This window comes from Carcharodon carcharias, chromosome 13, assembly GCF_017639515.1.
Source record: "Carcharodon carcharias isolate sCarCar2 chromosome 13, sCarCar2.pri, whole genome shotgun sequence".
Taxonomy (NCBI): Eukaryota; Metazoa; Chordata; class Chondrichthyes; order Lamniformes; family Lamnidae; genus Carcharodon; species Carcharodon carcharias.
This window is the reverse complement of record NC_054479.1, coordinates 30,987,151-31,000,687: the sequence shown is the minus strand read 5'-3', so window position 1 is coordinate 31,000,687 and position 13,537 is coordinate 30,987,151. Positions and strand designations below refer to the sequence as shown.

General features: G+C 40.4%; 1 protein-coding gene across 4 annotated transcripts in view; it reads left to right on the top strand.

Moving 5' to 3' along the window:
• The window catches only part of sh2b3 (SH2B adaptor protein 3), a 217,063-nt gene that overhangs the window by 185,131 nt on the left and 18,395 nt on the right, over positions 1-13,537 (top strand). For all 4 annotated transcript variants that reach the window (XM_041202251.1, XM_041202248.1, XM_041202249.1 and 1 more), the window contains 2 exons: positions 3,969-4,183; positions 7,238-7,409. In XM_041202251.1, coding sequence (XP_041058185.1) covers positions 3,969-4,183; positions 7,238-7,409 — 387 coding nt within the window. The remainder of the gene's footprint in view (positions 1-3,968; positions 4,184-7,237; positions 7,410-13,537) is intronic.

Genomic DNA, 13,537 nt, shown 5'->3' with positions numbered 1-13,537 from the left:
CCTGGGCAGAAGGAAAACAGTGCAAAAATGAGATCGTGGGAGTGGAGTGCCATAATCAAAAACAGTCTCAGGCAGGATACAGGGAGAGGTCCCAGTAAAGAAGAAAGAGGAGCAGAGAGAGAGGCTTCAAGCAGATTAAGGGCTGCGGTTGACAGACTTTAAGTGGTGAGTGAAATCCAGCATTTTCGTAGTTCTTCGAGTTGAGGATAGGCCCAGTGCACTGCGCAAAAAGAAAACAGTCGCAAATGGGATCATGTGACCTGGAAGCGGCATGCCATAATCAAGAAAAGTTCCAGAGGTGGACAGGGAGAGGTCGCAAAGGTAGAGGGGACAGGGAGATGTCCCAGTTAAGAAGCAAGAGGAGTAGAGATAGAGGCTCCAAGCAGAAAAAAGGCTGCAGTTGGCAGGCTTTAAGTGGTGAGAGTTCAGGAGAAGCCCTAGCAATCGAAAAGAGCTCAGGAGGAGACCTGATAATCAAAGGAAGCAGCAGAGATTTGTTGACTCCATACTGCGGGCCGTTGGGTCAAAGGTAACCCTTTGGAGCAGTAGTATTCTGTTCGGTGTGGCTGAAGAGTTGAAGTGCTTGTGAGTGGGTGCTTGACTGCATCCTTGGGAATCCAAGGGAACAGAGATTCAGGAGACAAGATTGAAATGCAGGGATGTGTGCCATCATTGAGGCCACCCAAGTTGGAGCGACTTTTGGAGAGAATTCCAAGGCGAGATCTTCGAAGGTGAAGATTGAATCCCTCATGAGGGAGACAGAGTTTCAATGATATTGGTTGACTTATTGTGTTTACTGATGTCTGGGTGTGTTGTTGAGAAATCCATGGAATCTGCCTTAGTCGCATCTGCCCTTTATTGTGCAGTATGCTGTATTGGACCACAGTTTGTTGAGTCGCATTTACCTCATATTAACCTTGAATGTTAGAGTATAAGATAGATATTGTAAATTATTTTATCTTTCCGACCTTGTCTATTTTTATTTTTATAAAGTTGATTTTTTTTTGTTTAAAACCCGTGGAATCTTGTGGCTTTATTCTCTTGGTAAGTATCTTCAATCTCAAACTTTATCTACTTATCCTGAACCGGATCCTACCTGATTTGGGGGTCTGGTCCAGGATCATAGCACCAAAGTATTATGCTCAAGCCTTGGAGTGGGACTTGATGCCACAACCCTCTGATTCATAGGCAAGAGGGCTACCAACTGAGCCACAACTGATACATGAATATTAGAAAACATATTGCATTTTCAAGCTTTTATGGCCTAGTTTGTTCCATTTCTTCATTAATCACCCACTCTCAGCAAACAAAAGCAAAAATAGTACCGTGAAACTAGAATTAATTGGCCCAGTGTTTACCTTGTGTGTGCTGCCAACACTTTGTGCACACCTTATCCATTTTGCCGGACACTTAGACAATATGCTTCTCTACCTGCAACCCAAAGGTAACTCCCGGGAGGTGGGGTTAGCAGTACAGGGTTGGGGGGTGAGGGGCAACCGGGAATACTGTGGAGTCAGAGAAAGTGTTTTTGCTTATCCTGGTGCACAGCAACATTTCTAGAAATCTTTTTTTAAAATCTAATCTTTCCTTGGCAGCCACTGTTTAGTCTGCTGATCAACCATGGGTGGAACAGGCCTGATTCCTGCTCACCTCAATACAGACTGTTTTCTATAAATGGCCTAAACTGGGCATTGGGTCACTTACATATGGAACTGAGAAGCTAAACAACAGTTTTATGCAGACACTAGGGACACTGACCCATTTCCGGGAGGAAATTCTTTCAAGCTTTTTGGGTGGGTTTTTTGGTTCTCAAAATTGGGCCCCATGACACCCATTTTATATCCGTCTTCCATTAGCTGAATAGTCTGCCACCGTTCACTGTGGTTTGTCCCACACATGAAATTTGATCAGTAGGGGGAAGGAGCTGAGAGCTACCCCAGTTGTGTTAGCACCTTGAGGGCAAGAGGGAGGAAAATTTGAAATAAGGAAGTGTTTATTATATATTCATATAAGCCTTGAAATTACTGTTGCAAATAGTATATCAGTTTGTTTCATTCAAAGGGTTACTTTCAAGTGGTTAAAGCAACAGAAGAACATGCTACAAACATATTAGGCATTCAGATACTAATAATGTAAGAAGGAATTTCTAAGTTCGGTTCTGGATGTACGGCAATTCACAATAATATGGCAAAAAAAAATTAGCATTGATTCAGACCAAGCATGAAACTTCTCAAAATTGATTAACTATTAAAAGTGTAATGGATAGCAAGCTGTTATGGAGAACACAGCTTCTTATATGTATATCCACATTTACAAAGAGAGTGTGGAACCACTAATGTGATCCTTGGCACCTGAAGCAGAGCTGTGGTTAAAGTACAGGAGTCCCGTAATATATTACCTGAAGGCCCAAAGCCTGGTATGTACCCAGTGTGTTTGACATTGCCTGTGTGGTGGGCTAGCATGTAGTATTCTGGAGTTTGTGCACAAACTCCTGCACAAGTTAGGGGGCTTCCTATGATGTAGCTGGGGCATAATAAACCTAGTCTGGGTGCTGAACATGGCTTTAAAAACATGACATCCAAGATGACGGCCTTCAATTAAGTGGAGAGATTGAAGAGGCTGGATTTGCTCTTCTTGGAGCTGAGATGTTTAAAGGGAATTTAATAGAGGTGTTCAAATTTACGAGGGGTTTAAATCAGGATAAATTGTTTTCATTGGTGGGAGAGTTGGTAACAGGGGACACAGGTTTAAGACCATTGGCAAAAGAACCTGAAGGAAGATGTGACATTTATTTTATGCAGCAAGTTGTTGTGATCTGGAAAGCACTGTTTAAAAATATGATGAAAGCAAATTGAGAAGTATTTTTCAAAAGTGGATTGGAGAAATACATGAAATGAAAAGCTTGTGGGGCTGTGAAGAAAGAATAGGGTTGTGAGACTAATTGGATACCTCTTTCAATGGGCTAGCTCAGGCTTGATGGGCTGAATGGTTTCCCTCTTTGCTGTATGATTCTATTATTTCAATCCTGAATTTTCATTTCCTTTTTTGAGGGCCACCCTTACATTGTCACCCCCTGAGAAGGCCTTTGAGACAATTTGCAATTTAGCAGTTAGTGCCCCACAGCTGTACCAAAAAATGATGGCAGGATAAAGGAAGTCACGAACCCACATTTGGGTTCCAATGTTCCTAGCTGCAGCAGTCCTATACTGAGATTGCATAATTGGCCTATTTACCTGCCTTTCCACCATACTACTCAATCTCTTTAAATATATTCCTGTGCCCATTTATACTATTCAGCTCCTTGCTCATCCCTGTTTACATATTCCCCAATACTATTATTCTTTGGCAAAAGCTTTTATTTAAGTTCTCTTACCCTTGGCTTGTATCCCTTGGCATTTGAACCTTTCAATGCCTTGAATAAGTTGACTGGGTTGGCTTTTGTTAATTGTTTTCTTAATCAACACAATGTCTCCTCTTACCAAAAAAGTAAGCACAACTTAACATTCCCTCCTAATTCAAATTCAAGATACCTGGTATTAGCAACACTGCTCATCTCTGCACCATCTGGAAAGCTGCAGTATTCTTTCGGTGATCAGGTGGTCCAAATGCAGCCTAAAATGGTTTCTGAATAAGGCCATGTATAGAAATAATATAACTTTAAAAATATATTTTTTTCTGCCCTCTGCTTATGCAACCCATTACCTTAGTTGTCTTTCTTAAAGATCTTTCCAACAATTGTTAAACATCTGATATAAAAGAGTCCACTAGATATTATTTGCCATAAGTGATTCACTATCTAGACTGAAAATGATTCTGTTGTTGATTTTATCTGAAAAATGGGAAATTCAGTCTCACTCGCACTCTAACTTTTTACTAAAAATCATCAACAAGAATTCCATCCCTCCCCCTGGATGTTCTAATATTCTGAAGACAAGTTACTATTGTTGTCTTTCTGACTGTGTTTTCAGGAGCTGCCCATCATTGCTCAACAGAGCAGTCCTACCACAAGACGGACCGGCTCTTCTCATCCTATGCCTGGTTTCATGGACCAATCTCCCGATTTAAAGCAGCTCAGCTGGTACAGATTCCAGGAACCGAGGGTCATGGGGTCTTCCTTGTGCGCCAGAGTGAAACACAGCGGGGAGAATATGTCCTCACGTTCAACTATCAAGGGAGAGCCAAGGTAATGAAAATTTATATAAAGAATCAACTTTACCTTGTATATGTATTAAAATATCCGTAATCTAAGTTGAGCAAGGATGGATGCGCTTATGGTACCATGTTAATGGATAGGAGGATAGGTAAAAGATGCGAATGCATAACAGCTTGCATTTATACGGTGGCTTCAATGTGGAGAGCTTCCCAAGGTCCTTTACAGAGGAGAAATAGATGCTAAGCAGTGTGAAGCATTAGGAGAGATGATCTAAAGCATCGTCCAAAGATTATATTGAGATTCTTAAATGTGGCGCAAAAAACTGCAAGGTGAAAGGATCCACGGAAAAGGTTCACAATAATTGAAGGACCTGCTCTGATTGTGGAGATTATCCATAGACATATGGAAAAGCCAAAGTTGGAGGACTGAGAAGTATAAGCTGGGACGTTGGCCTAGATTTCTAGATGAGGCAAGGGGAGAAGAAAGATCATGCAATTATTTATGAATGAATTTATAAATGAGTCAATTGATTCTGTACTTGATGCATTTGAGAACAGGGGAAGCAATGAAGATCATTGAGGATGGGAAAGATGGGAGAATGGGACTTTGTGTGGAACAGGAATACCGGCAGTGGAGAGAAGAGTTGGATGTCATCAGCAAATGTATGCCTATAGATAAACTATAGATAAATGAGGAAAAGCAGAGGAATGAAGATAGAACCTCCAATACATAACTCTATCCATTTATCCAAGTTGAAAGCCCAGTGTAGATCCCATTGCCACAAAGTGGAATAGTCAGGCAGAACCTACTCCTCACAAATTCATGCTGACTTTGATCATCCTGTATTTGTCCAAGTGCTCAGTCCTCTGTCCCATATAATTGATTCCAGTAGCTTCCTCACAACTAACATTAAACTGATGTTGTTACCTGATTTCTTCCTCCTTTTAAATAATGGAATATCATTTACAGTTTTCAAATCCAAAGGCACAATTCCTGAATTTGAGCTTTAGAATTCATAAGAGTTGAGAGCAAGATGACTAAAGGAAAATTAATAATGATGGAATCATTCCTTTCATTATTGATAAATGAAAGACAAGGTACTAGAACCCTAGGATACTGAAAGAAATGGGAAGAAATTGTCGAGGTCCTAGAAATTGTTTTTCAGGGCTCTGTTAAATTTGAATTACTGAGTGACCAATACAGAAACTATTTTTTGTAGACTCATGGGACAGGATTTAAGTCAACATTCAAGTTGAGATTGGAAAGGTGGATGAAGGAAAAGGGGAGGAATAGATTATGGGAACAAGATGGATAAATGTGATTAGGATTATTTGTTTATGTTAAGGGTAAACACTAAGGTGGATTAGTTGGGCAAACAGCATATTGTAACTCCTAACATTTCTATAAGTAAATAAACCATATATTGCTGCCCAATGGCTCATTGGGTGACTGTGGGTTAGATGGTGTGGGACAGAACTTAATGGACTGCAAAGTTCCAGCTTTGATCATTCTCTGGAGTTTTTGAAAAAACTTGTTGGAGTTTATTGAAGAGATAACAATGAGGATTGATGAGGGTACATGGTGTAGATGGACTTCCAAAAGGCATTTGATATAGTGCTGCACAAGAGACTTGTGAAAAATTTATAGCTCATGGATTAAAAGGGACAATATGAACATGGATACAAAATTGGCTGAGTAATAGGAAACAGCGAGTAATGGTTAATGGATATTTTTCAGGCTGGAGGAAGATTTGTAGTGACCAGGGGTTGGTATTGGGACCCTTGCTTTTCCTGATATATATTAATGATCTAGATCTTGGTGTGCAGGGGACAATTTCAATGTTTGCAGATGATACAAAACTTGGAAGCATTGTAAACTGTGAGGAGGACAGTGTAGAACTTCAAAGGGACATAGGCAAGTTGCTGGAGTGGGCAAATGGGTGGCAGATGAAGTTCAATGCAGAGAACTGTGAGGTGATTCATTTCCTTCCAGCATATGGAGAGACAATATAAAATAAGGGGTACAACTCTAAAGGGTGTGCAGGAGCAGAGGGACCTGGGTGCATAAGTCATTAAAGGTGGCAGGACAGGTGGAGAGAGCAGTTAATAAAGCATACAGTATCCTGGGCTTTATTAATATGGGAAAAGAATACAAGAGCAAGGAGGTTATACTGAACTTGTATAGGACACTAGTTAGACCTCAGCTGGAGTATTGTGTACAGTTCTGGGCACCACATTTTAGAAATGACATGAATGCATTGGAGGGAGTGCAGAAGTGATTTATAAAAATGGTTCTAGGGATGAGAAAATTCAGTGGTGAAGGTGGAGAAGTTGGGACTGTTCTCCTTGGAGAGGAGAAAGCTGAGAGGAGATTTGATAGAGATGTTCAAAATCGTGAGGGGACTGGACATAATAGATAGGGAGAAACTGTTCCCACGTAAAAGGTTTGAGAACAAGAGAGCACAGATTTAAAGCGATTTGCAAAAGAAGCAAATGCGATGCAAGAAAAAGCTTTCTCGCAGAATGAGTGGTTCGGGTCTAGAATGCACTGCCTGGAAATCTGGTGGAGGTAGATTCAATTGAGCCATTCAAGGAGGCTTTGGATGATTATTTAAATAGAAACAATGTGCAGGGTTACGGGGAAAAGGCAGGAGAATGGCACTGAGTCATAATGCTCATTCGGAGAGTCAGTGTAGACACAATGGGCCGAATGGCCTCCTTCTGCACCATAACAATTCTGTGATTCTGTGGTTCTCTCTTCTGGGTTAGATGATCTTGGCTAAGTACAATAATTGGCCTCTACACCTGAGCTAGGGAAGGACAGGCTCGGGGTTGATCCTCCTGATTGCCATTGTCTCCTCTTTGGAATGCATATCAGAGAGCACTGGTATGGATAAAGTGCCGCTCATGGTAAATTAACCTGATAACACTTGCTGTCCGGGCTGACATATCATAAAACTTGTTCGAGCCCATTCATATTGGAGAATTAAATTTATTTGCTAAAGTACCTAAACGAGACAGTGCCCAATAACTAATACCAAATAAGATTTCCTAGTGATCCACAAATTTTGTTCTAACTTTTTAGCATCTCCGATTGCTCGTGACAGAAAGAGGGCAATGCCTCGTCCAACACTTCCGTTTCCCATCTGTCACAGAAATGCTGAACTATTTTGGAACGTTTGCAATCCCGTTGGAGTGTGGCACGACCTGTGAAGTCAAGCTGTCTAGCTATGTGGTGGCATTCCCTCACCAGCAAGGTAAGAAAGAACACAAATATTTTAAAGAGAATTCACATCAGCAAAAAAAAAGGACGTCTATCTGTGCTAGATTACAATTAGTCAGCATACTTATGATTATCAGTAAATAGGATTCCAAGAAACACTAGCACCTTACAAAAGAAAAACCTTATTAGTTGAGGTCAACCTGTATAGGTGATTTTCTTTTTAGGACATGGTGATATTTGTGTAACCCAATTATGGAAACACCAAAGTGATAGTTTCATTATGAAAACAAAATAAATTCTTCGTCAGTGTTGCACATTTCTTAAATTGTCTTTACACCGCAGTGAATTGGTTTTAGAGAAATTGAGCCAGAGGAAAAGAGGTGGTGCATATTTGGAAAGCTCAAACTACTTAATGGGTTAAAATAGCCAGCTAAAAATTATGATTATTCAATAGGAACAATTAAAGCAACATTTCAACTGCCCTGTGTTTTCTTTTAAACCCCACAAAAGTTTCTCCATAATGGCCTTTAGTGAGTGTATTATCAAAAACCAAAAGATTCCAACTTTGTTGCCAGTCTTCATACGCAGTGGTCAGCAACAGGATTTTCTCATCTCTAGCCGAGAGATACCTAGGTCAATTACCAAAGCTGCCTTCTGTTTCATATGACTTGGTCTCTTTGCCCACTAAGATATCAGGAAAGTGCAACCTCTAGTTTCATGGCAAATTTTGTACCTTTTTGAAATATGAATGAATATCACAAGCATGTCTTATATTTAAAAAATAGAAGTCAATTAAGAAGCCAATGTTGTATGTTTAAGAGTTGCTGTGAGCTTGAACTTTGAATTTAGTGATGTTGCTACCAATGATTGAGGTACATAATTGCTGATTAAGTGCAGAAGTCTGTCAAAGGTATCAAACATTTTAACACAATTCTTAGTAAAATTTTGATTCAGAATCTGAATGGTGTAATGCATTATAAAGTCAACATTTAAAAAGAAACCAAGGGATTCACAAGCAGCCTCATGGTTACAGTATTGGCTTCCCAACCTAGATGTCCAAAAGTTCAAATCCCAAGGCTGTATATTGCTCAGCCTGCTTGCCATATTTGTGATGAGTTCTATTATCTTCTGGCTGGGCTTTCTCAGTGTGTACTGCTTCATGATTTCCATCTGTTAATGAGTGAAATCTGGCTGTCCAGCACACCCTGTGCAAGCAAGCTTCCTTCCTGTTGGTAGAACAGTGAGTGTTACTGGCAGTGATCCTGGAGAGCTCCTCAGTCCTGACCACCTCTCTCTCAGCTGAAGGAACTAACATGATGATAAAGACGTCATGGGGAGAGAATAAGTTACACTGAAAGCTGCTTGCACTCCAATTCTCCACCTATCCTCAGTTACAAACTTTACAAAATTTAAATGACATTTTTTAACTGCGCCTTTTAGCAAATCAAATCAGAATTTTAAGAAATATCCTCTGTAGGGACAAATATTATTTTATTTCGAAATTTGAAGATTGAAATTGAATAAAAGTTTTGGGAGTACTTGTTTGACCCATGGCTGGATTAAAGAAAATACATGTAGAGAGGTTAAAAATAAATTTTTGAGAAAAATGTGTAGGTTAGACATGGGCCAACAGTGCAAAAGAGAAAAAATTGCATAGATGGTCTCAGAGGACAAAAATAGTGTAAGTTCAAGGGACAGAGAGGAAACCTAGGAAGGTGCACACTGTCTGTTGTAAGAATGGCAATGCAGCCGGCAGAAAAGGGTATATTAAATTTATGAGAATAAACCAGCCAGAAGAAAATACTTTTGGAAAATTCTGGTGTTTTAAGATGCTAAAGAGCCGTTTTGGCTGTAGTGAAAATACTGAGCATTTTGTTCTCAATCACTGTCGTTCTTTACAAATGCATAGAATCTGTCTCAGTACTCCTTCAGATCCAGCGTATTTTGTGACCATGAGCTGTTCCTCTAAGAGAATTCAGATTTGAAAGTGTTTAAATGGCTGTACCTTTGCAGCTGAGTCAATTCACTTACTGTTCTATTACAGTTGCTTTACATCAGTAAAGTTGAAGGCTGATAAAGTAATTGAGGGTGTTACATATGGGTGAATTAATTTTCTATCATCTTTATTAATAAAAATACAGATTCAAGTGCAGCTACACAATACATACAGATTTTTTAAGGTAAATAAATAGGTCCCTCAGCATCTGTAAAGAGAAAAAAAAATGAAAGGTGGGTTAATATTACAGTGTAATATGGTCATTCCTCTCTACGCCCGCAGACTAACATGATCTGTAATTCCACCAGTTCTTCTATTTTAACACTTGTTGTGTTTTTGTGATTTTGCTTTATAAAAGATCCTGTGAACTATATTCTATTTGGTTGACAATGCCAGTTACTGTTGAAGACTGTTTTGGAAGCCAGACCATTGCATTCATGCTAACACTGTGAACATGTTTTTAAATGTGAATTTAAGCATCTTGATGATGAGTGTGAAAGGCGTAGTTGATTGATGGAAGCAATACAGGCCAGGTCATAGAAACTTAAGAGCAGGTCATTCAGCTCTTCGAGCCTGTTCCAGCCCCCTCACCAAATATTTGAGCCTTATTGGCATGGGAGCATCAGATCATGGCTGATCTGTACTTGAACTCCATTTATCTGTTTCGATCCATATCCCCAGGCACTGTGACTTTATCTGCTGAGGCCAACCTGCCGCATGGGGAGATGACATCAAAACCCAAAACCTCATCAAAATTACAAAGTGCTTGCTGGTACTGAGATTCGAGAATATAAATGTTTGCTACATTTCCCCCACTAAAAAGTGAAATAAAAGACTGATGAGCTTCCATTTGATTTCTTTTCTTGCCATTTTTGTTTGACACAGTGAGTGCTACAAGAGAAGGGGAAATTTATCTGTATGAGGAGAGCACATGGTTGAAATGACGAGATTATCTGGGTTAATGGTGATGTCCAATGATGTTAGTTCAGCTGGCTAAAACCAGTAAAGCCAATTCCCTCAGCGGTGCAAATTGCTCCAATATGTAAAAAACTTGACTCTTACTTTTCCAAAAATAACAGGAAAAATTAAAGTTCATGAAGGTCATAACACTTTGTAAAGGTTTAATTTTGAAATGGTGCTGATTGTAATCTTCCCTTTCCAAAAAGGAGGCATGATAATTAATAGTAACTGCAGAATTAGAGAGAAATAGGCTGAAAATCTACTTCCTATATAAAAACATCAAATGTTTTGCAAGGAATTTGAAATGCGTGAGATGATCATAAGTTATAATAAAGGATTATGCACCCAGATTTTAATGCATTCCTGTACTTTATTTAAGGTACATTGATTGGGTGGTATAATAGTGGTTCAATGTACTTAATTCATGTACTTAAGCAGATTTGTTCCTGAAATAAACACTGACTGGTGCAGATATCTACACCATCTGTCAAATGCAGTTTTCTAGCTAAACAGCAAAGGCCACATCCACTGAAAGCTGATTACCTTTCCCTATATTTGGCTCGGTGCACTCAGGGTGTGAGGGTTGTAACTGTTCCAGCTTTAAGCCACAGGAAGGTTTATCACACAATTGGATTCTTGCCAAAATTCGTTACATATTCCAGCACAGTGTGGTTTCAATTGCTGTAAACCATTGACCTGGTCTATATATCTTAACTGGTAGTGTCTGAATGCTATTTCCTCAACTGCTTGTCTGTATGTAGCACATGGAATTTCTTTTAAAGCTTCAAACACTCTTTCCCTGGAAATGTTTATTCCCATTTTTGTACATTCTTGCAAGGACATAGAAAGATTTTAGTTAGTATATGCCATTATCCAGAAACAGTTGACAGAACTTTGAGCTCATCCAGGGAATTTCATTTTCTTCTCTGTCAATTTTTTTCTGCCAGTCAACCTCTTTTTCCAGCCCCCCCACCAAATATTTGAGCCTTATTGGTACGGGAGCAATAGCTCTGAATTCTCAATACTGAATTCTGTACCCCAGAGGGTTGCGGATGCTCCAATGTTGAATACATTTAAGGCTGGGATAGACAGATTTTTAGTCTCTCAGTGATTCAAGGGATATGGAGAGAGGGTGGGAAAATGGAGTTGAAGCCCAAGACCAGCCATGAACATGATGAATTGCGGCACAGGTTCGATGGGTTTGCTGCTGCTGCTATTTCTTGTGTTCTTGTGTGTTCTTGTATGCTTGACAGTCACCCATGCCGTTCACAGCTGGATTGTGATCAGATAAGGGAAACTTGACATTACCTTCCCCTCTCTAACCCAAGAGTACTGAGGATAATAGTGGCATTCCTACTATGCTCCAGCCGAAATCAGTTCAACAAAGCGTGAAGATTGAACCTGGGACCTTCCTAAAGTGTACTGCTTAGCTATTCCCTGTGTGTGTTCAGCAGGCCGTTAGGAAATCATTTGAACATTGATTTTTATTTATAAAAGTTGTGCAAACATTACTTTTAAGCCTGCTAACAAACGATTAGAATCCATTTTTGATTTGCTACAGTTGTTTCATAAGTCTCTTTTCATAATCCTTTTGAAAACCAGGTGCACCTTTTGAAAATCTAGATATACAATACCCTTTGTCTACCCTGCTGGTTACATTCTCAAAAAACTCTAATAGATTTTTCAAACAGGATTTCCCTTTCATAAAACTACGTTGTCTCTGCCTAATCATATTATGGCTTTTCAAGTACCCTGTTGCCGCTTCTTTAATAATAGATTCCAGCAATTGCCCAATGATTATGTCACAGTAACTGGCCTGTTGTTCCCTCTTTTCTCTCTCCCACCTTTCTTGAATGGCAGCATTACATTTGCTACCTTCCAATCAGTTGGGACCATTTCAGAATCCAGAGAATTTGGGAAGATCACAACCGATGCATTCACTATCTCTGCAGCTATCTTTTTTCTTTATTCATTCACGGGATGTGGGCTTCACTGGCTGGGCCAGCATTAATCGCCCATCCCTAGTTGCCCTTGAGAAGGTGTTGGTGAGCTGCCTTCTTGAACCGCTGCAGTCCATGTGGTGTAGGTACATCCACAGTGCTATTAGGAAGGAGTTCCAGGATTTTGACCCAGTGACAATGAAGGAACGGATATATTTCCAAGTCAGGATGGTGAGTGACTTGGAGGTGGTGGTGGTGTTCCCATCTATCTGCTGCCCTTGTCCTTCTAGATGGTAGTAGTTGTGGATTTGGAAGGTGCTGTCTAAGGAGCCTTGGTAAATTCCTGCAGTGCATCTTGTAGGTGGTACACACTGCTGCTACTGTGCGCCGGTGGTGGAGGGAGTGAATGTTTGTGGATGTGGTGCCAATCAGGCAGGCTGCTTTTTCCTTATTGGTGTCAAGCTTCTTGAGTGTTGTGGGAGCTGCACTCATCCAGGCAAGTGGGGAGTATTCCATCACACTCCTGACTTTGTGCCTTGTAGATGGTGGACAGGCTTTGGGGAATCAGGAGGTGAGTTACTCGTCGCATGATTCCTAGCCTCTGACATGCCCTTGTAGCCACAGATTTCTGTGGCTCGTCCAGTTCAATTTCTAGTCAATAGTAACCCCGAGGATGTTGATAATGGGTGATTCAGCGATAGTAATATCATTCAACATCAAGGGGCAATGGTTGGAGTCTCTCTTGTTGGAGATGGATATTGCCTGGCACTTGTGTGGCACGAATGTTACTTGCCACTTGTCAGCTTAAGCCTGGATATTATCCAGGTCTTGCTGCATTTGAACATGGAGTGCTTCAATATCTGAGGAGTTGTGAATGGTGCTGAACATTGTGCCATCATCAGCGAACATCCCCACTTCTGACCTTAATGATGGAAGGAAGATCATTGATGAAGCAGCTGAAGATGTTTGGGCCTAGGACACTACCCTGAGGAACTCCTGCAGTGATCTCCTGAGATGACTGAACTCCAACAACCACAACCATCTTCCTTTGAGCTAGGTATGACTCCAACCAGCGGAGAGTTTCCCTTGATTCCCATTGACTCGAGTTTTGCTAAGGCTCTATGATGCCACACTCGGTCAAATGCGGCCTTGATGTCAAGGGCAGTCACTCTCACCTCACCTGTATCTGCTTTAGAAACCTTGGATGTAGGTCATCAAGTCTGGAGGATTTGTCAGCTTTTATTTTAAGTCTCTCACTCTCATTAA